General features: G+C 39.9%; 1 protein-coding gene across 1 annotated transcript in view; it reads left to right on the top strand.

The window, feature by feature from the left end:
* The window catches only part of TOP2B (DNA topoisomerase II beta), a 507,457-nt gene that overhangs the window by 203,721 nt on the left and 280,144 nt on the right, over positions 1-23,592 (top strand). The window contains 2 exon segments of the mRNA XM_030205679.1: positions 16,206-16,316; positions 16,401-16,506. Coding sequence (XP_030061539.1) covers positions 16,206-16,316; positions 16,401-16,506 — 217 coding nt within the window.

Genomic DNA, 23,592 nt, shown 5'->3' with positions numbered 1-23,592 from the left:
AGATAAGGTAAGACTTCCCTTTTGCTAAGTCTATATTGGCCCCCATTATCCCAAGAAAACTAGAGTTCAATGTTGCTTACAGTAAGGATTAAGTTAAATAATGGAAGGTTTACAACAATTATAGTACAGTACAATCATAAACAGCAATATTAGCAATAGGAAACTAAGTGCGTGTAGTTATGTAACCATAACGGCCAGTAATTTTGTTTTTTAAAATAGCTTCTACCATGTTGCATGGCAGTGACATCAGTCTGATTAGTTTCTAGTTTTTACAAAGACAGACAGGATAACAATTCCTTATAGCATGGGTGATGTCACTAAGCTTCTGCAGCTCTGTACGTGCTAGAAATTTTTGAGTTGCTTCACTGTGCATGTTGCTACTTTCCATCTACTGTACAGGATCTTTGTCTTTCCATGGAGCTGGTTGGATGTGCATCACCAGAGCCCATCTCAAGATTTTTTTTTTTTTTAAATTATAAAGTGTGTTTTGTAAGGTATTTTTTCTCATTAGCTTTTTAGGTTGTAGGATGTTTTAAAATTTCCTTTCTTTATTCACATAGCCCTGTGAGAGACTCAGGGGCTCATTTTCAAAGCATTTAGACTTTGTAAGTCTAAGTGCTTTGAAAATATGCCTCTCAGGCTCCCAATTGTGGTACTTCTGGTCAAAATCAAGTTGTTGGCTGTTTTTCAGATGAGATGCCCCTAAAAAGCTCCCCGTGCAACAGGACCATATCCATTTTGGGTTCTTATAACTTGTGCCTGAAATACCTGATGCTGAATGATGATCTTTTTTGATTTATTGCACTTGTACCCCACATTGTCCCACTTATTTGCAGGCTCAATGTGGCTTACAAAGATCTGTTATGGCATCGCCATTACAGGGTAAAAGATACAATTGGTGTTACAAATAGATCAAGGATGACAAAAAAAGAGTTAAGCAGACCGTAATAGAAAGAAATACCTAAATTGTTTTTCTGTAAGAAACAAGTTGAATTCTTGGGTCAAAGAATTTGAATGTTTCCAGATGCGTCTACGCAGACACAGGAAAAAAAAGAAGAAATTTCATGACTATGCATCAGGAAACACTGGCACTTGGTGGTCAGTTTTTTTCTGCACTTTCCTGCTAAATGTATGAGAAAATTAAAAGAACAGATTGTAAATTGTTTATGGATGTCAGAGAGGTTTTCCTGCTTAAGAAAAGCAGTATGAATGTGCTTTTGGCATTGAGAAGTCCTGTCTATCGCCGTGGGCATTGGAAGTATCTGTCTCCACAGGTCCCAAAGCTACTTTGAATACTGGTAATATATTGGCATATAGAGCACACCATTCAGCCTTGATATCTAGCTTCGGTAGAGGGTACTGAGACTGATTATCATCAGAGTCCCAATTGAAGAACAAGGATTTATCCTTGACTTCGATCCTGAGTACTTGTGATGCTGAATGCCAGGCACAGGCCTAGATGCATCAACATTGGACTTCGTCAGAACACAGTGTTGAGGGTGCCAAGGTCAGTGGTATCCACAGAGACCCCAACTTGAATGTGTATCCTCCTCGCTATCAGAGAGGGCTCAACAGTCTCCAAGGGCCTGAGACTAGGCTTGCAATACTCCCCAGTTGACTCAGGAGGACGTGACCAGGATTATACGTGTTGCGAAACTGTCAGAATGTATAATTTGTCCATTTCTCATTGAATGACTCTGAGCCACCTACATGGCAGTGAAGGACAACTGTTGAGGAATAAGCAGATTTGTGTCCTATGACCACTCAAGTTACCTTGGACAAAGATGTGGCTCTAATGATATTTCAAGAGTGGGACATTCCTCAGAATGTGCTTTAATTTTGTTCTAGAATAGGGGGACACGACAGACTTTGTAAACTTTTTCTTATAAATGGGGACTTTATTATTATTATTATTATTATTATGTATATCCTCCAATATCACTGGTAGTGAAAACTCATCACCCAATATTGGCTGAGTGAAATATAATTTCCTCATCTCCAGGAGCTTTTCATAAGAAGACTCCTAAAACTGGGGAATTCCCCATCATGGATCACACAAACTCAGGGTATTCTGTTACACCCTAACATTTAGTCCTTCATTCTCACAACTTAGGTGTTGAGAGAGGGTAACAATAGCTCCTTTGAACTTGTCTGACAGTGTGTTGAAGGTCTTGCTGGCTTCCATTAGAAGGTATTATAGATTTAAATGGAGGAAGTTTGGTGTCATAGAGCCTTAGACCCCTTTTCGTGTCCCAGACAAGCAACTTGAATGCCTTCTACATTTGCCAGGTTAGGTAAGTACATAAGTAATGCCATACTGGGAAAAGACCAAGGGTCCATCGAGCCCAGCATCCTGTCCACGACAGCGGCCAATCCAGGCCAAGGGCACCTGGCAAGCTTCCCAAATGTACAAACATTCTGTACATGTTATTCCTGGAATTGTGGATTTTTCCCAAGTCCATTTAGTAGCGGTTTATGGACTTGTCCTTTAGGAAACCGTCCAACCCCTTTTTAAACTCTGCTAAGCTAACCGCCTTCACCACTTTCTCCGGCAACGAATTCCAGAGTTTAATTATACGTTGGGTGAAGAAAAATTTTCTCTGATTTGTTTTAAATTTACTACACTGTAGTTTCATCTCATGCCCCCTAGTCCTAGTATTTTTGGAAAGTGTGAACAGACGCTTCACATCCACCTGTTCCACTCCACTCATCTCTATATATAAAAGGCACCACCAACGTTCTAAATGAAGCCTCCAGCCGGAAGTGTGAAGGGGGAGAGATAACCGGTTTCCCCATGAGTGTCTGCCCTGCCCTCGCTCTCTCTGTAACACAAACAGTGAAGGAAAACACAGCAGAAATCAAATCGCTCTCTGTAACAGTGAAGGACTCAGAGGGGGGAGGGGAGAGAGAGCAGAAGCCCTCACTATCTCTGTAACACAAACAAAGCACAGCAAGAAACTGAAGGACTCGACTCCGAGGGGGAGGGGACAGACAGCACAGGGGAAGGGAGAGAGGGCAGAGGGCAGGGACACACACACTCCCACATGCACACAGAAGAAAACCTTGCTAGCCCCCGTTTCATTTGCATCAGAAACGGGGCTTTTTTACTAGTTATTTTATGTTTCAATCATTTTTATTGCAAATTCAATAAACAATGTACAGGTGTGCAAGTGTACAAAGATCTTTGCAGGATTAACATGTGAACCAACACTATTACAACGATGCACTCCAATGTGTCTATCTAACAGTTCTTCTATCTCTTCCCATCTTCCCCCCCTTTTACTAGTTATTTTATAAACCTCTATCATGTCTCCCCTCAGCCGTCTTTTCTCCAAGCTGAATAGCCCTAGCCTCCTTAATCTTTCTTCATAGGGAAGTCGTCCCATCCCCGCTATCATTTTAGTCGCCCTTCTCTGCACCTTTTCCAATTCTGCTATATCTTTCTTGAGATGCGGCGACCAGAACTGAACACAATACTCAAGGTGCGGTCGCACCATGGAGCAATACAACGGCATTATAACATCCTCACACCTGTTTTCCATACCTTTCCTAATAATACCCAACATTCTATTCGCTATCACCTTAGTTCAACTGGTACTTATAAACATGTAGAAGGAAAATCTCAGTACAGCCTTTAGTTTGATTCATGTAGGACTTCTGTTGAAGCTTCTCATCAAGCCTTCCACAGTGTCAAACCAGCTGGTGAAAGCTCCTTTTTAGTTTCTCTTATACCTGTGAACTGAAGTATCTGAAAGTTTTGTTTTTATGGTGACTTTTAGCACATGGAGTGAATGACTTCAGGCTGTAGTAACTGGTCTTAATTAACAGGGTGTCTTTTGCACACTCATCTGAAGTTTCTTCCTAAGGTTGTGTCAGTTTATTGACCAGTTTATTGTCATGCTAACATTTTTCCAGGTCTCATGCCCACAATGGTGAAAGCCCGCTGCACACATTGGTCTGGAAGAGGGTCTTTTTCTTCTATTTGGCATGAACTAAAGTCTTTAGAAAGTCCACCAAACTATATTTCTTTTGACTCAAACAGAATGAGGGTTGCCATCAACAAACACACACTAATTGGCTAGCAGACTGCATTTCCTTCCCCTATGCCCAGGTGGGTTTAGAATATGTGGGATAAGCAGAAATGATTTCCTATGTGGAAAGAGTGGAATCAAAACAACTTAATTGTGCTTAAGGGGCAAATCCAGTAGTTGGGAAGTAAGGCTAGTGCCGGGTAGACTTCTGCAGTCTGTATCCCAATCATGGCTAGATAGATCTGGTTGCACCGAGGCAGGCGTTGATGACAACTCCAGTAGTTGAAAATTAAGCCACTGCAGGACAAACTTCTACATTGTGTGCCCTAAAAATGACAAGGACAGCTCAAGATCAAGTATGCATATGTTAATTATATACTGGGAATTATCTTGTTTTTTAGACTGGATGGATCATTCAGGTCTTTATCTGCCGTCATTTACTATGTTACGTTTTGAGGGTCACATCATGGATCATAATGTCAGAGTTATGGTGGCATTAGTAGCACACTTGAGATCAGCCTGCATGGTAGAAATTTGTGAAGCTATGACTTGGACAGCTATACTATCACAACCCTCTTTTGTTCAGCAAAGGATTCCTGATGCGACAGTAGGTTTGGTTAGTCGGTCCTCCAGAATCTCTTTGTGGATTAGAATCAATACCATCCCATCTAGGCCTATTTCTTTTCTGTTCCAGACTGCTTTCCAAAAGATAAAAAATGCAAAAGGCTAATTGTTACCAAAATCATTTTGGTGTCTGCCTGTTGCAGCTCCTGTTTTCCATTGTTTGTTGAAAATGGCCTTTAGTTTGGAAATCCTTGGTGAAGATTTGCTATTGAGTTTGTCCTTTGTGAAAATCAAGTTAGTTACCTGTAGCAGGTGTTCTGTACAGGTGGTGGTGATTTTTTTTTTTTTTGTGGATTAACCCTGGAGCACTTTTTAAAAATTAGCATTACATTGGCCACCTTCCAATCCTCAGGTACAGTAGCTGATTTTATTTCTTTTGATTACTTGCCTCATCATAATATTCAAGATGCATTGTAACAGAACTCAATACATAAACATAGTAAATAAATTCACTCACTATCACCCCCCTCCCCCATCAACTAGTAACACCTCAATGTCCACCCACCCCAAAAACCTGAGCAAACTGCCACCCCTTTACCTTTTGCAAAAGATAACTAGTCCTTTTTCTTAACGAAATTCTAGCGGAATAGAATTCTACAACAGTGGGCCAGAAAACACAAAAGCACTATATTCTGTTCACTTGAGCCATATCCTGTTGGATGGCTTGTTGGTGTCATCTTAACCTCCTGATGACATAAAGAAGCAGTTATTCTTTTAGGTAATCTGGAGCTTGCCCGTTAATATTCTCAATGATTATATAAAACAGTTTGAATTGAATCCTGTAAAAGGCAGGATACCAGTGGAACTTATTCAACAATGACAACATGCAGTCAAGCCTTTTCTTCCTCTTTAACCTTTCTGCTGTATTTTGAATTAACTGCTAAAGTTGCAGCTGCTTCATTAACCCACAGTACACTCTATTGCAGACCATACCCCTTCTGGAATCTGATTTTTCCAAGAACACCCCTAGCACCGATAGCTTATTAAGAGTCAACCAGCTTTGGATATAGGGACCACCACTCAGTTCCCTCTCTGATCTGCTAATCCACAATACCTCCAACTTGTCAAGATTCAATCCTAGGTAGAAATCTTCCAATAGTAGCCAAGCAAGAATCCATATTTGCAAGGACAGGAAGCTGATCCACTAACAATTTTGCCAATAACTGAATGTCATCCACAAAAACATGAAAGGCCAACACAAAAGACCCTATAATAGGGATAAGACTCATTAAGTAATAGGGGTAAAAGCACCAAACCCAGTGGAAACGTGTAGTGAAAGGGGACAAGTTCAAAAGTAGTCCCTTTTTCTTACAAAGTTGAAACCTGTTGAACTAAAAAATGAACTTGCGGAGCTACTGTTAGAAATATGCAATCTGTCCCTAAAATCGAGTGTAGTACCGGAAGACTGGAGGGTAGCCAATGTTACTCCGATTTTTAAGAAGGGTTCCAGAGGAGATCCGGGAAATTATAGACCGGTGAGTCTGACGTCGGTGCCGTGCAAGATGGTGGAGGCTATTATTAAGAATAAAATTGCAGAGCATATACAAAAACATGGACTGATGAGACAAAGTCAGCACGGATTTAGTGAAGGGAAGTCTTGCCTCACCAATCTAATGCATTTTTTTGAGGGGGTAAGCAAACATGTGGACAATGGGGAGCCGGTTGATATTGTATATCTGGATTTTCAGAAGGCGTTTGACAAAGTGCCGCACGAAAGACTCCTGAAGAAATTGCAGAGTCATGGAATCGGAGGTAGGGTATTATTATGGATTAAGAACTGGTTGAAAGATAGGAAGCAGAGAGTAGGATTGCGTGGCCAGTATTCTCAGTGGAGGAGGGTAGTTAGTGGGGTCCCACAGGGGTCTGTGCTGGGTCCGTTGCTTTTTAATGTATTTATAAATGACCTAGAGATGGGAATAACTAGTGAGGTAATTAAATTCGCCGATGACACAAAATTATTCAGGGTCGTCAAGTCGCAGGAGGAATGTGAACGATTACAGGAGGACCTTGCGAGACTGGGAGAATGGGCGTGCAAGTGGCAGATGAAGTTCAATGTTGACAAGTGCAAAGTGATGCATGTGGGTAAGAGGAACCCGAATTATAGCTACGTCTTGCAAGGTTCCGCGTTAGGAGTTACGGATCAAGAAAGGGATCTGGGTGTCGTCGTCGATGATACGCTGAAACCTTTTGCTCAGTGTGCTGCTGCGGCTAGGAAAGCGAATAGAATGTTGGGTGTTATTAGGAAGGGTATGGAGTCCAGGTGTGCGGATGTTATAATGCCGTTGTATCGCTCCATGGTGCGACCGCACCTGGAGTATTGTGTTCAGTACTGGTCTCCGTATCTCAAAAAAGATATAGTAGAATTAGAAAATGTACAGCGAAGGGCGACGAAAATGATAGTGGGGATGGGACGACTTTCCTACGAAGAGAGGCTGAGAAGGCTAGGGCTTTTCAGCTTGGAGAAGAGACGGCTGAGGGGAGATATGATAGAAGTGTATAAAATAATGAGTGGAATGGATCGGGTGGATGTGAAGCGACTGTTCACGCTATCCAAAAATACTAGGACTAGAGGGCATGAGTTGAAGCTACAGTGTGGTAAATTTAAAACGAATCGGAGAAAATTTTTCTTCACCCAACGTGTAATTAGACTCTGGAATTCGTTGCCGGAGAACGTGGTACGGGCGGTTAGCTTGACGGAGTTTAAAAAGGGGTTAGATAGATTCCTAAAGGACAAGTCCATAGACCGCTATTAAATGGACTTGGAAAAATTCCGCATTTTTAGGTATAACTTGTCTGGAATGTTTTTACGTTTGGGGAGCGTGCCAGGTGCCCTTGACCTGGATTGGCCACTGTCGGTGACAGGATGCTGGGCTAGATGGACCTTTGGTCTTTCCCAGTATGGCACTACTTATGTACTTATGTAACAAATAAGTCAGCTAAGGTAGTGCCAGTCCACCAATCCCTCCAGATCAAATGCCACAGCAGCAGAGAACGGTCTACTGTGTTGAAGGCAGCAGACTTCACTGACTAGCGATAGCAAAACTGTCAAATGGTGTACTGTAACAAAGCTATATGAACATCACTAACTAGGGACAGTAGAACCGTTTGTCTCATGTTTCTTAAGGAAATCTGACTGAAACTTATGCAATATAACTTTCCCCTCCAAAAACGCCACTAACCTGTAGAAAACCACCCCTCAACAAAGTTCTCAAGAAGAATAAATTAGAAATCAAGTGAACTGAGCTGATGGTATTGTAGCACAGACCTGGTTTTTGCTTGCTTCAGTTTTCCTGGCATAATCCCTTCACATAGTAAGTAATTCACTGTTATTGGTAATTTAAAACTACTTCCTTCCAGTTCTTAAATAATCTAGCAAGAGATTCAGCACACACTCTGAGGCTTAAAATTTTCAAAGGATCCCCCAGTGAAATGGATTCGAAATCCATCAAATAGGGATCTAAGCTAGCAGGTTCATTTGCCATACACTCCATTCTCCCACTCCCCAAACTTTGGCCACCTATTCCAGCCTGAGTAGAATTTCCCACCCGATGCCTCACAAAAAGAATCACGCAAGCCATTCATTGTTTCTCTAAAGAACACAGTAAAGTTCCCCACAACCAAAGCAGGGAGAGGATAACCTGAAGAATTTCTTTATCTTCCTACCAGTCTACACATAACTTGACACATTAGCTGAATCCTAAATGCTAAGAATTCAATTTTCACTTTTGCCACTGCTGTCCTGTAAAACTGCACGTGATGTTTGAGCTTCCTCCGTGACTCAAAAGATCTATCTTTTTTCCTGCTTTTTTTCTAATCGGTGTCCTTGTGGCTTCAAAACCTGCAGCCCAGGATAAACCAACAAACTTTTGACATGCATAGAGTTCCCTCACCTGGGAGGGGGGGGGGGAGGATGATAGATTACACAGTGATGGTAAAAGATGTGCAATTTTAATATTTTGTAGTGATTTCTTTCTCTTTAGCTTGCTCTATTACATTTTTCGGGTTCACCATGATTAGCCTTATTTGCTCTGAATCATCACCAATGTGGGTATCTCCTTGATATCCCCCTTAGTAAAATATGAAGCAAAGAATTTTTGTTTTTGTACTACGGCCTTACCTTCTTTGCCTGTTTTATCCATTGATCTAACTGTTCAGCCAACTGCTTCACAGTCTGCTTGTATCAAATGTACTTGAAAGATTTTTTTAAGAGTTATTTTTTTTTTCCTATGGCAAGTTTCTTTTCAAATTCTGTTTTGGTTTACCTTATTAATGCTTTACATTTAACTTGCTAGCGCATATAAATAGCTTGTTTTATGCATTTGGATCTGCATTTTTTTTTTCTTAATGCCCTTTGGTATTGATAGCCTTATTTACTTTGTCATCTAACCAAGCTGACAGCTGTTTGATCATCATTTGACTCTTTAATTCATGGAATACATGTGGTCTGAACGTAAAACTTTGAGCCTTTACTCAGTGGTGTGCTCGAAAATTTTTAATATGCTCTCCAGGCATAGCCAACTGTGCAATTTGGGGGAAGAGGCCCCGGGGTGGACTAGGAGGGGGAGGGCAACTGATTCCTCACTCCCCCCCCCCCCCCCCCCCAATGTGGGCAACTATGCATACCTTTGCTGGCAGGGATGCCGACCATCTTTCTCTTTTGAGCTAGGCAGTGGAAAAAAAGAATAACGATTTTAAATGCTGTCAGGTTTCAACCTAATTCATGTTTAATGTGGGATATGTTATAAATAAGTAAATAAATAGAAACTCTGGATGTTGAGCACCTGATTCTCATAACATGATGTCTGTTTTATTGACCCTTTGCCAGGAGAAAAAAAAATGTGTGCACCAAATACAACATGTGCTAGTGTGTCCCTATAATCAGCCCCTCCAAATGACACGCTAATTATGATTTATAACAAATTACTATTCTACCTATGAAAATTTATTTCATTATTATACTTTCTCTGTATATATCTGTATGCTGCTCAAGCTGGCATGTTTGAAAATATAAGTGAGATTAAATAAAAATGCTGCCAACATTAAGGAACATCAACGTGGATGCAGCAGTTCAAAGGACTGTTTGAATTGTTTTGAATGTACGAGGATGACGACTGTGTGGGGGAGGGGAAAGAGAGAGAAACCTCCATGGATTCAACTTTTTTGACTTCACACGTTTCTGTTTCTCAATCTAACCTCCTTGGGCTGCAGCCCTACATGCACTGCTGCCGGCTTCTTTCTCATCCTCCCGGGCGGATACAGCGGCGACCTGAAGGAACCATGAGCTGCGCTCGCTCTCCTCTGACCCTCATGCTCACGGCAGGCAAAACAAAAAACACAGCATGAAACCGTACTTGGGGCTGTAGCCCTGATCCGCACCGCTGCTGGCTTCCTTCCTCCTCCCTCCCCTCAGGATGTAACTTCTATTTTGGAGAGGGAGGAGGAAGAGGAAGGGAGCCAGCAGCGGCACGCACAGGGCTACAGCCCCACACATGGTTTTATACTGTCTTTTGTTTTGCCGCTGCGAAGGTCGGAGAGGAGGAAAGCAAGTGAGATGCACAAGCCACAGGGCAGTTGGATGCCAACGCTACCAGGAGGCGACCTAAGTCCCTCCAGCCCAAATTTTGGGAGCCAGTTGTTAAAGTTTAACAACTGGTCCTAAAATTCTTTAAAAAAAACAAAACACATGGCTGTGGTGAGCCGTCTTCACACCACTGCCATTACTACAGCTCCTTTGTGTTTTCCTAATTTTATTATTTTATCGGGACCCTCATTTGTTAATGTTAAAAGTTATAGCTGTAGTTTTCTTTAATGCTCTCCTTTCAGTGAAAAATTTGTGCGCTTTTTGAGCATTATTGTCAAGCAACCCCAACCATTACTATCTTTGTACTAGGTCCTGTGTTGCAGTGAGAACTATGTCTGGGGTAGTTCTCCCACATCTACGATAGTTCCAGGACCAGTAGCTTCATGAAACAGTCATGTATGACATCTTGCAGCTTTACCTCCCTAGTGTGTTGAGGCATTCACCCAATCAGTACTGGAGTAGCTGAAATCTCCTATTATTGTCTTGCCAATTTTGTTTTTTTGCGTGGTCAGGTGGATAGTAGTAAAACCCCATATTCCCTCTGGTATATGGAATTTCTATATATAAAATATTCAACAGTGCAATTTGTTTCTTGCATAACTTTTATTCTTCAAGGTTATAGAAAAATAATCCAATTAAAGGATTTGTTTGAAATATATTGAAGTGCTTCTGGTGACATATTTTGAGAATTGATTGAGAATTGAAACTTGTTTATTTTGTTCAGTTTAACATTTTTGTTTTTCCCATGGGGTCTTTTCTTTTGCATTTATTCTCTTACCCTGTACGGGTTTTTTATTTATTTGTTCTCCTTTATTTTATGATACTTAACATATAATGCAACCTTTCCATCAATTTTATTATTATTTTGATATTCTGTTCTTGTGTTATAGTATTCCATTGATTAGCCACCTACCACCAGGTTTTTGATGCCTGCATTAATGCATACTTTTTTTGAATTCTGTTGTGGTTTGTTTGGTGCCACCACCTCCATCACAATAAATACCATACATCCACCACTTTTGATGAAGAATTATTTTTCTATTTTTTCCTCTTGCCTATCCTGTTGGATCCTTATTCAGTGACCTTTTGTTCTAAAGCATATTTTCCTCTATAAATGTTGTGCCCCATCTATAATTCTGAGATATTTGAATATGCTTGTTTTCTGTCTCACATCTTATTTTCTAGAATATGCATGTCATGGGTAACTTTATAACTGCATGTATGCCTAAATAGTACACACACAGCTTTCCCTATGTGGCTACTGGTGAAGTTTCAAAACAAAATTATGCACATACTATCGCTAAAAATGTTCCCATGGAAATTGTGCATATAATTAACATTTGCTCGTTGAGCATGAAAAAACTTTCAGGGTTAATATGTGCTTAAATGCATATTGTATAAAGTATGCATGTAAATGTTAATCATTTCCCAAACCTGCCTCTACTCAGCTTTGGTAAACTAATGTTCATATAAACTGTATGCTTACCTTTATATCAGGAAAGTATTTTTATGAAAGTCTGTGTGTAACATACCGTTTTACACACCAAAATGCCCTTTGAAATTATATGGCTTGATTTTAGTTTAAATCTATTTGTTTTCAAGAAAAATAGTAAGTGTATTGCAAGAATTCACGTGGTATGAAAACAGTGAACAGTTCCTTTTACACCCGTATTGGAAGAAAACTGGACACTTTACCACTTGCCTAAGTTGTTCACCAGCACTGCAAATTTATGGTGTCAGGGTATTTGGTTTGGCTTTATAATAGATCAATGATGTGCAATGTTGGAAAAGATGCTCATTTTATGCTTGTTTTATTAAGGCAACATAAGCAGTTTTATGTCTTTTATAAAGTATAACTAGCCCTAATAGTGCAGAGATTCATGCACAAATTTACTACTGGTCTGAAGGAGGTATACATTTATGCATGTTCTCTACCTGTTTTCTAAAATGTGCACACAGGTTGTAGCACAGCCTGCTCTGTCCAAACTATGCTCGTGAATACCTACACATGGCTCATGTATAAGTGTGTGTGATCTTTTCAGTGTGCATACCCATATATGCATAGTTGGCCATGCATTTCTATCAATGTCATTCTGTGTGCATAAAAACCATTGCTTCTCACTTATAACAGGTGAGGATGGATCAGAAACGCAAATGGATGTCATCTGATAGCATCAGCACAAAACAGCTCTGAGCTCAGAATTACTTTCTGAGCATGCACAGCTCTTCTCATGTGCGGTGATATACTCAACCTCTCAGTTCCGAAGCTCAAAAAGTAATCTGCAGCCTATGGGGGAAAATAAAAATAACACCCCCCCCCCCCCCAAGAAACCCCAAACTGTTATGTGAGAAAAATTGCGTTTTCCATCAGCAAGCAGGATTGCTTCTTGGACTCAAATGGCTGTTGATGACTCCAAGCTTAGGGCTGCTCAGTGTGATAAGCAATTTGTCCATTGCCCATGAGTAGCCTATTTACACATGGCAATAAAAGAGTTAATGAAGTTAGAGAGGTTAGATAGCAAAGCATGACCAAATGAACTCTTCCTGTTGAAAAGTGGCACAAGAAGTAGCGAGAAGTGAACTTTTGAAGGGAGGACCACATAGCTGATTTCCTTTACTTTCCAGAGCAGCAGACATAGAGACAGCTATGGTATCTGCGGTTGCTTTCATTCATTTCATTTATTCCTTTTATATACCGTTTCTTGTTGCAATTGCAAAACAGAACGGTTTACATTAAAAAAAATACATCTCATAACCAAACAAATAGGAACTCCAGTCAATAATAGGAAAGCACAGCAAACCCAAAAAATAATAAGAACATAACTAATAAAACACAATTATCTAAATTAAATACAAATTAAATACAGTTTAACCTGGATTTTAACACCTACCCTACTCTTATAGATTCTGTTCGATATGATTGGTAAAAAGAAAAGTCTTCAGCCGTTTTCGAAAATGTGTAGGATTTCTCCAATCTAATCTCTTTTGGAAGTCCGTTCCAAAGAGTAGGAGACAGAAAGAAGAACGCCGATGCACGCATGGATTCCCATCGAGCCTTAGTAGGCGGAGGTTTGATGAGGTTTAGCTTTACTGCTTAGAGGAGTACCAGTCTGTGGATGATTAAATGCATGACACTAGCCAGTTGGTTATGGTCCATTGAGCCACTTGAGTGCCAGGTTTGTTGGGATGAAAGGAGACATACATTTGCATATAATTTTTGATGAATTTAGTTAGAGCCCTTTCATAGGGAGAGAATTCTCACAAGGGTGTCAGTGCTTCCTTCATTTTACACTAGACCATCCAATTTTCTCTCATATGGGAAAGAGTGATCAATTGTTAGGAATTTAGGATATATATGTGCATGCTTACTTTATGATGAAACTGAATATTTCTGATTGTTCTAGCTGATGTCACTGCCACGGAAAGAGCCTCTTCATGTGAGGTTTGAGAGATGTGAATTCCATGGGCTCAGATGGAAAATCTCTTCCATTTAGATGCATAGATACATCTGATGGAAGGCTTTCTTTTTGCCACCAACCTATCTTCAATTGGTTTTGTAATACCTGTGGTAAAAATTACACTGCTCAAGTTCCATACTATTAGAGCTGTGATTTAAAATGTGAATGCAGAAGAGGGTTTCCTATTCTGTATTAGACTAGAAAGCTTTGAAGTCTACCTGGAGGAAGGATTGAAAAACTTTGAGAAGATGGATCTGCTAAAGTGTGCAGATAACTTTTTTTTTTTTTTCCTTTTTCCTTTTTGTGCAAGTAAAAGACTTTCCACAGTGGTTGCAGAGTTTGTCAAGATGAAACTTTTGAGCTCATGGAGAAATGGGCCTGGTTGTAGTTTGCCCCAAGACCAATGAGGCATCTGGATTTTTCTACCATATTGAGGACATAGTTGGAACCCTGACTTAATCTGCCAAAATCTTTATTTTATTTTTTAGACAAAAGAACAGGCTAACAAAATTTAAAAAGATAACAGACAAAAATGGGGGATACGAGAGAGTTTATTTAAAAACTTGATAATACCGCCCTTTCAACAAGGTCAGAGCAGTGTACAATCTAAAATCAGAAACAGAAAAGAACACCATAAATTCTAAAGGACAGGGTTACATAATACATTCACACTAAGAGTAAAAGCATAAAAACAGGATAGAAAGCATGCATACGTACAGGAGGTGCTGAAGCCAAATCACAAGTCTGTTTGCCTAGTGTCCTCAAAAAATCAGTTGGAGGAGAAGGCTTGTTCAAACACAAGTTTTCAAAGCCTTTTTGAAGAAGCAAACAGTTAAGCTATGCATGACTTAATGAACTCGGTCCCTGTACTATTCAATGTGGGAGTTGTGTGTTAATGATGGGAAGTTGTGATTGGCTTGTTTTTGATTATTTTTTGCTGGGTTCTTACATTATCAGTGAAAATATTGAATAAAAAATTGACAAAAATGATGAAAAACATTTTAAGACAAAAGGAAGAAAGAGAGCTTTGTTGTCATATTTGTAAGACAGTGTAAAGAAATAAAAAGCTTTAGGGACTGAGGAAAAAACTGCTGTGCCTGGGGAAAGGCCACACATCCTTAGAACTTTATGCCTTTTTCTGACCTCTAGCAGAGTTGTTTTTGTTTTGGGACCTTCAGATGATGTCACCCACTTGTGTTCCTGACTCAGTCCTACTTGATAAGGGAAAAAAGGCTTTACATGCAGGGGAAAAAAAAGCTAACTTCATTGAGTTATTGCAATTTCTCATATTTATGGTTTTTGGTGCAGATCTGTATCATTTGAGTGGAGGTGTAGCCTTGTGGTTAGCGCACTGGGCTGACACCGAGAGAAGCCCAGTTCAAATCCCACTGCTGCTGTTGTCAGCTTGGACAGTCATTTTGGTAGCCTTTCTTTGGCTTTCCTTCTGCTCCTTTTGAAGAAATAGCTTCTAAAATTGGACACAATGTTCTAGATGAGATATCATCTATGCCCCATGTAGAGATATTACCACCTTCTGTTTTGCTACTGTGCCTCCCTTTGTACACAGCATCCCTTTGGCTCTAGCCACTTACCACAATGTTTCACTATCTTGATCATTGTACACACCAAGGTCTCATTCCTACTTAGTTCTCAGTAGTTTTTCACCTCTATTATTCATTGCTCCTTTGGGTTTCTGCATTCTAAAACCATGACTTCCTCTTTTTATATTGAATCTTAACTGTCTTACACTTCTCCTTGAGCTTGCTTTAGTTGCTACTCATTCCATCTGCTCACTCAGGGTTGTCTACTGTGTTGCAGATTGCAGTGTCATTTACATAAAGACACATTTCCCTTTAACCCCTCTCAAATATGACTCACAAAGGTATTAAATAAAACTGACCCCAGGACAGATCCTTGAAGTACTTCACATATCACCTTTTTTCTGTATGAATTCTATTTATACCATTGTAATATGGTCTTTCAAGCTTACGTATCCAGGCAACCTCACGATTAGCTTGTTCTGTAGTATTTAGACCAAGTGAATTTGACCTTACCAAGGGAGCACACCTCTTGAAATATCACTGAAAAGATATTAAGATGTTCAGTAAACAGATACCACCTGCAACCTGTTTGCTTGTTGACCCTTATCTTTGCTTATTGAGAAAGAAACTAAAGATAATACATAGTGAGGTGTATTTTCAAAGCACTTAGACTTATAAAGCTCCATAGTAACATGTGGAACTTTATAAGTCTGTTTTGAAAATGAGCCCCAATGAGGCATGTTTTCAAAGCACTTAGCCTTCCAAAGTTCCATAGAAACCTATGGAACTTTGGAAGGCTAAGTGCTTTGAAAATATGCTTCAATGTATCTTAAAATCAACGTATACTGGTTTATAGGCTTTTGTTCTCATCTGTTAAGAGTTTTGCTAATAGGCAGAGAGAGAGAGACTCAAACTCCTTTTTGTTCTATTTGCTTATATTGCCTGTTTCAATGTTTCTTTTCAAATATAGGATCAGGATGGCTCTCATATAAAAGGCTTGTTAATCAACTTCTTCCATCACAATTGGCCATCTCTTCTAAAGCACAGTTTTCTTGAGGAGTTCATTACACCTATTGTAAAGGTACAGAATTGTTCAAATATTTAATCATGCTTATTATTTTAGCATATTTATAAAACAATTGATGACATGTTTATTATCTTTAAGGCAACTAAAAATAAGCAAGAACTTGCCTTCTACAGTATCCCTGAATTTGATGAGTGGAAAAAGCAGACAGAGAGCCATAGATCATGGAAGATAAAGTACTACAAAGGTTTGTGTGTTTTTTTTTAAGTCTTATACTTCTGTTAAAACAGTAGATAATATGGACATGATTGTTTTGTCATTCAGACCTACTAGTGATCTGTTTGTGATGACATTTGTCCTCCATGTAGCATATGCAATAAATGTTGCCGTGCAATTTTTCTTGCTTGCTTTTTAAAAACATTTTTTTAATTAACTGCCTTTATAAAGAGGTTCACCCAAAGTGAGCTTTGACATAGGTAACTTAAATTACAATAACAGCTTAACTATAGTAAAATAACAAAATGTCAGCATACTATATAATTAGAATAGTGAATAAACTTGGAAATTGCAAAATTATAGTAATAGCAATAAGATGATCAGTTTTGTGCACATTGAAACAGCACAGAACATTCATGTAACAGAAATATGATAGTGTCAGCATAATACAATGAAACATCTCAAAGGCAGCGAATGGGACATATACATAGATGTGATTGGAAAGACAGGCATTGGGATAAATAAAAGTGGATGGCTAGATGGAAGGTAAATTGTATATACAGTCAGATAACTTATATGCAGTAAATTCCGGAGTTGCAGCAAGCTATTACTGATGTGGTGTGACTGGTAAACCCTTGGGAGAAGAATTGAGCTTTCAATTGCTTCCTTAAGTTCAGGTGGAGTTTTTAAGCATAGATCCTCTGGGAATGGGTTACAGCATGTGTGGGGGAGGGGGAAGCTACTCCAGAGAAGACTCATGTGATGTTTCTTTGGTGAGGGTACTGTTACGTGTGGTCCATGGGAGTGCCTTAGAGGCCTCAAAGATTGTAGAGGGTTACTATTCTTTAGATTCTCTGGTTCATTTCCTGTGAATGCCATTCAGATCAGAGTTTTAAATTTGTAGCCAGTGTAGCTTTTACAGAAAGTTTGTAATGTGGTCATGTCACTTGCAGTTGTATTCTGGATTTACTGATGCAAACTCTTGTAGTCAGTTCTATGTACAGAGCATTCTCCGATGACAAGAAGGATGCCATATTCTGTCTGATGGGTGACATCTGATGGAGCCTAGTGCAATAACCACTGCTCAGCACCTTTGTAGAAGCACTTGAGAGCAGTGCATCGCACATACGCGTGTCTTCCCACCTACTGTTGTCACACAGGAGTGGGTCAGTCTTTCTGAGTAGCAGAAAGGACTCTATTTTTTGCCTCCTCCTCAGCTCACATCTAGAGGATGACATGGGGATGGGACTCGGAGTAATCCGCGGTGATGTGTCCCCTACTGGAAAAGCACCTTTGATCAGAAGAAGCTGGAAAATTACCAGCTAGTATCCAATATCTGGGAAAGTTTATGAAACAGTCTATATTCCAACAACTGGCTAAAAGAAAACCTGTCTATATCCAAGTCACTCTGGTTTCAGACTTGGGTATGGAGCAGATAAAGTTCTGAAATCTCTGGTAGGCCATCTCTAAAGAAACTGACATGGATCCACCTCAGTACTAGTGCTGCAGATTTCACAGCAGATTCCAACATTGTGGACCACAATATCATGCTTGTACAGTTGGCAGAGAGTGGTATCAGTGATACAATATTTGCTTGTTTCGGGATACAAGGAGGGATCCCTCATTCTGAGTTGAAAGCTCTCCATTAGAATAATTTGGTTTATCAGCCAGTCTATGAAAGCCTTTAAAGCATTACAAATAGCTCTTAGCTCTAGGAGATTTATTTGATATGTGGAGACCATGTACATGAGCTCCCCATTCCATGTAGACACATCTATTGTCAAGGTCTTGTGATGAGGGGGAATTTGAAATGAGAGTCCCTTGTCCATATTGCTGCCAATTAGCCACCACTACTTGAGTGAATGTGTGACAGTAATGACATCATGAAGGTTCCTCTAAGACCACTGGGAAGACAGGGTCCATTGAGCCATCCACAAATTGAAGAGGCCATGTGGCCTAGCAATCTCAACATCTGCTGAGCCAATACCCGCTTACTCTGCCATAGTTTCCAACTAGAAATGCTAATACCTCTCTTTGCTAGACCGGAAGGAAAGCTTTGACCTGAGTCAAGTCGAGCAGGGCTCCTTTGAATTTCAGTTGTTGGGACTGGATGAGATGGACTTTGGGTAGTTGATCATGAACCCTGGTAGCTCTAGCACCCAAAAGTTTCTGTGTGTTGATTCTTGTGCTCATTCCTTTGACGTGCCCTTGACCAGCCTGTTATCCAGGTAGGGAAATGTGCACTCTTAGTCTGAGTAATGATGCTGTAGCTAGGCAGTCTGTAAAACCTCTGGGGGCTGACACAGGACCTAATGACAGTACACAATACCGGTAGTGGAGTTTCCCTACTCAAGATCTTGGATAACTTGGATCATGGGAAGTAGGGTACCCAAGAAAACAATTCTGACTTTTTGCTTTGCCAGATATTTGACACAGAATGGTATGATAGTCACCATCCCCACCCTGTCTTTTTTTGGGGACCAGGAAGTACTTCACATAAAATCCCTTCCCTTATTCCCCTGGTGGAACAGTTTGCCTTTGCCTGTACAAGGGAACAGATTTCCTTAAAAGCAATTGCTGGTGCTGAGAGCTTAATTTTTGATACTTTCAATGGACAGTTTGGAGGTATTTGTTCCAATTGTAGAGTGTTGCTTGTCCAGACTACTTTGAGAACCCACCAGTCTGAGATTACAAGGGGCCACCTTTGCTTGGAAAGAATTCAGCCTCCCTCCCACTGGGAGGTCATCCAGAACAGCTACAGTTGCTGCAGCTATGATCTTCTACAGTATTCTTTGAAGCAGGGGCGTAGCCAGACCTCGGTGGGAGGGGGGGCCAGAGCCCGAGGTGGGGGGGGGGGGGGGGAACACTGTTTAGCCGCCCGCTCCGCCGCCGCATCCGGTACCTTGTTTGCTGGTGGGTGTCCCCAATCCCCGCCAGCCGAAGAGTCTTCTTCAGCACCGGTCAACTCCAGTGCGTTTGTGGTGTGATCATCTGTTTCTGACACCTTACGTCCTGCACGGGGCTACATGCATGGTGCAGGACGTAAGGCGTCAGAAACAGATGATCACACCACAAAGGCGCCGGAGTCGACTGGCGCTGAAGAAAACTCTTTGGCTGGTGGGGATTGGGGACCCCCGCCAGCAAACAAGGTACCTGATGCAGGGGGGCGGGGGGGGGGGGGTGTCAAATGTAGAGAGGGCCAGGGCGTAATCTGTGGGGGCCCATGCCCCCAAGCCCCACATAGCTACGCCCCTGCTTTGAAGGATGTTTTCTTTGGCTCTGATAGCCTCTTTCATGTCACCTTTAACCATGTTGGCTGTAGTTTACTCTTCTTTCCATCTTTGTAAATATGTGGATTGCATCTGGTCTGGGCTCCAAGATGGTATTTTTAAACGATGTCCATACTTTATTTAAAGTCCTAACCTTTTCAGCTGATCCTTTTAGCTTCTTTTTTAACCATTTCCTTATTTTATTGTCGTTGCCTTTTTGAAAATTAAATGCTGCTACTGTATATTTTCTTTGTGACCTCACTCCAGATATTAGCTCAAATTTGATCATGTTATGATCACTCTTCCCAGTGGACAGCTCCAGATTCAACAAATAGATCTGAAGTAACATAGTAGATGACAGCAGAAAAAGACCTTCACGGTCCATCCAGTCTGCCCAACAAGATAGACATATGTGCTACTTTTTGTGTATACCCTACCTTGATTTGTGCCTGTCCTCTTCAGGGCACAGACCGTATAAGTCTGCCCAACATTATCCCCGTCTCCCAACCACCAGCCCCGGCAAAGACCGTATAAGTCTGCCCAGCACTATCCTCGCCTCCCAACCACCCAATCTTGGCTAAGCTTCTGAGGATCCATTCTTTCTGAACAGGATTCCTTTATGTTTATCCCACGCATGTTTGAATTCCATTATCGTTTTCATTTCCACCACCTGGAGGAGAACAGTACTTTAAAATACAAAAATTTAGTTGATAAAAGTATGTGGTGGTGTAATAAATGCTGGAAAATTTCTTATTGAAGAGCACTGTGCTGTCTGTATGAGCCTTCAATGTAGCATTATATGCCAGAGCTTTTTAAAAGGGTTGAAAATGAATGGTTTTATAAATAATTTAGTGGCTATAAAGATAACTTGTGAATTGGCTCTAGGACCTACTGACTGCCCAAATAGTTCTGTGGTGCAGGTGTGAGTTTTATTGATGCAAAAAATGCAATTTTTTTTGTCTAGATTTTGGCATATTGTGAAGGGATATATTTAGGTCCTAAAGGAAAGGAGGAAGATTATTTACTGGAAGATTAACTAGTGTGGGCATTAAGAGAGCTCTTGAAGATTCAGCCTTATAGAGAGGCTTTTCTTAATCAGGGCATTAATTGCTTTGAGGCATTAAGGTATAAAATTAAAAAAAATGATATAAATAATAGCTTTCCATGCTGGGCCTTAAATCATCAAGAACTTGGTGGAACGTAATATGTTTGCAAAAATATGAACAAAGGAGAAAATTTCAAGAACTATATATCCAAGTGCTGTACTAACAGCCGTTGTTTATTGCAACATGAGATAAACTATATTTTACAGTATGGTAGTACAGTAAAATCTGTATTCCTTAGCATACCTCTAGACCAGTCCAGACACATGGACTTACCTTCTACCAGCAGATGGAGACTGAGAACTAGAAGCTAATGACATCATATAAGAATCCTTTGCAGTCAGTCACCAGCCAGTAATCCTCAGCCTACAGCAGATGGTACTTGAAGCATTCTGTAGAGTCTGGAACTGGTCTTCTCACAATCTTAATCATGCACACTTCTCATTCACACCTAAAAAAAAGTTTGAAGAATAATACAATCCCTTTATCCCCGACGTTTTTAACACATAATAAGCTTAAACAGTTCTCTGAAAAAACCTAAACTGTAATTTGGCCATATAGAAGATTGTTATCCACAACTCCTCTTCCTTTTAATGTCCATTGCCAAAAACTTCCAATCTATATATTCTCACAAATTCCAGCTGATGAATGTATTATCTCACAATTATGTCGTCCATGGGCATCCTCCACATATGTTGAGACAATCATCATAATCTCACTTAACTGCACCAATTTCAGTGTTCTTATATAGCAGTTTATCTTCTCTCTTTGAAACCCTACAAAGTTACTGCATTTTGCAAAAGCATCATCAGGGGTTCAACTGTATAATGCAGATTAACATCATGAGACAGATATACTCTCTTCCTCCAAATGTCCTCTTTTATCTTGCCTAATGTTTGACATACCTGAAAACAATTGCATTTTTCTTACCAGCTGCCTAAACAGTGCGAGCTTCCCGGTGCTGGGAGAAAAATGGTGTCTGTCTCCTTGGGAAGCCTGTACATGTGCATTAACTTTCTCCCCTTATAAACATTGATAGATACTGTCATGTGACTAATCCTAGCCATTCTACTTCTTTATTTAGGCTCAGCGGGTCCACCGTTCTCCACTCATACATTAACCTTTGTTCCTTATTAAACATGCTTTGCAAAATATCCCCGACTGCATCTACATTGTATTGCACTAAAACCACAAATCTTAACTGACTTAAGTGAATGCTTAGGCTAGACCCAGTGGGCTACCAGGAGCGCTTCCATTTTTTGTAATCTAATATTGCTCAAATGCTGAGCTAAACAATGTTTAATTTAAAGTATAGTTTGACCAAAATACCATAGGTCACATAGACCCTTATAGCATAGATGACAAAAGAGGACTCACTATTTGTTTTCAGACCTCAAAATTTTTTTCTTTTGTTTGATTTGCTATTTGAATACTGAGATCCCTTCCCAGTATTGTACTTTCTTTAGTTTTTCTCCCAAATTTGGTCCCCTAGTATATGCAAACCTAGGCATGGCTTGAAATCTTTTATGTAACCTTAACATTGGCCAATGTTTACAGATAATTTGTTTTGTCTGATTAGGAAGGGGTACAAATGGTAAAACACAGGTCATTCTATCTTCAGAATCTGATTTCTTTTGGGAATAAATCAACCAAGATCTATGAGCATTATATGCCCTTTTCATCGCCTTATGGAGTACTGTCCGTGGATACCCCCTTTGAATAAATCTATTGCTCATTTCTTGAGCTTGACTACAAAAATTGTGCTTCTAAGAGTATAAACGACTAATTCTCAAAAATTGGCATGCCGGTATGCTACTTTTTAATGGGCTAGGATGGTAGTTTTTGTAATGAAGTAATGTATTCCTGTCTGTAGGGTTACAGTAAGCGTTTGCCATAAATTCTCCATTTTCATATTTTATATGTACATCCAGAAACTCCACTTGAGCCTCTCCTATCTGTGAAGTAAAGTTAATGTTTTGATCACTCTGATTAAGATATTGAAGAAATACCTTCAACTCTTCTTCCTCCCCTCCCCATGTTAGAAGTACATCATCTATAAAGCATTTCTACCCTAAAATATAAGGATGAAATTTACTATTGTATACATGCACCTGCTTAAACTGTGCCATGTACAAGCACACAATTGTTGGAGCTACTGTGTCCCCCATTGCTACCCCTTGAATTTGAAAGTAATATTTATGTTCAATAATAAAATAGTTTTTAGTAATAACCAATTTAGCTACTTGGTTCAAGAAGTCAATCAATGGGCCTGATATTTCCATTGTATTTAATAGTCGTTCAATCGTGGTCAAAGCCTCCTTCATGGGGGATATGAGTATACAATGCATTCATATCAAGAGTAACTAATATGCTCTTCCTCAATCCTTATGGTTTGTAGGATTTGCAACAAATATATTGTATCCTTGACATATGAAGGAATTTTCACAACCTCTGATCTTGTATGAAAATCTAAAAACTGGGACAAGGGCTCAAAGATTTTTTTTCTATTCACAATTGGACAGTCTGGAGGTTCCTTTACATTTTTATGTATTTTAGGCACAAAGTACAATTGAACATCTGGAAATTTTTTTTTTTAAAGATATTTATCCGTAGTATTGATGAAGCCTTGCTGGCTCACTTTATGTAAAAACATATTCACTTCAATCTGAGAAAAATGACCATTTAATCCTACCTCCTGTTTTCTGTTCAATAACCAATTCCTAATTCATAGAAGGACATTGCGTC

This window comes from Microcaecilia unicolor, chromosome 1 (assembly GCF_901765095.1).
Source record: "Microcaecilia unicolor chromosome 1, aMicUni1.1, whole genome shotgun sequence".
Lineage (NCBI taxonomy): Eukaryota > Metazoa > Chordata > Amphibia > Gymnophiona > Siphonopidae > Microcaecilia > Microcaecilia unicolor.
Note: the sequence above shows the minus strand (reverse complement) of the source record. Positions and strands in the feature narration are given on the sequence as shown.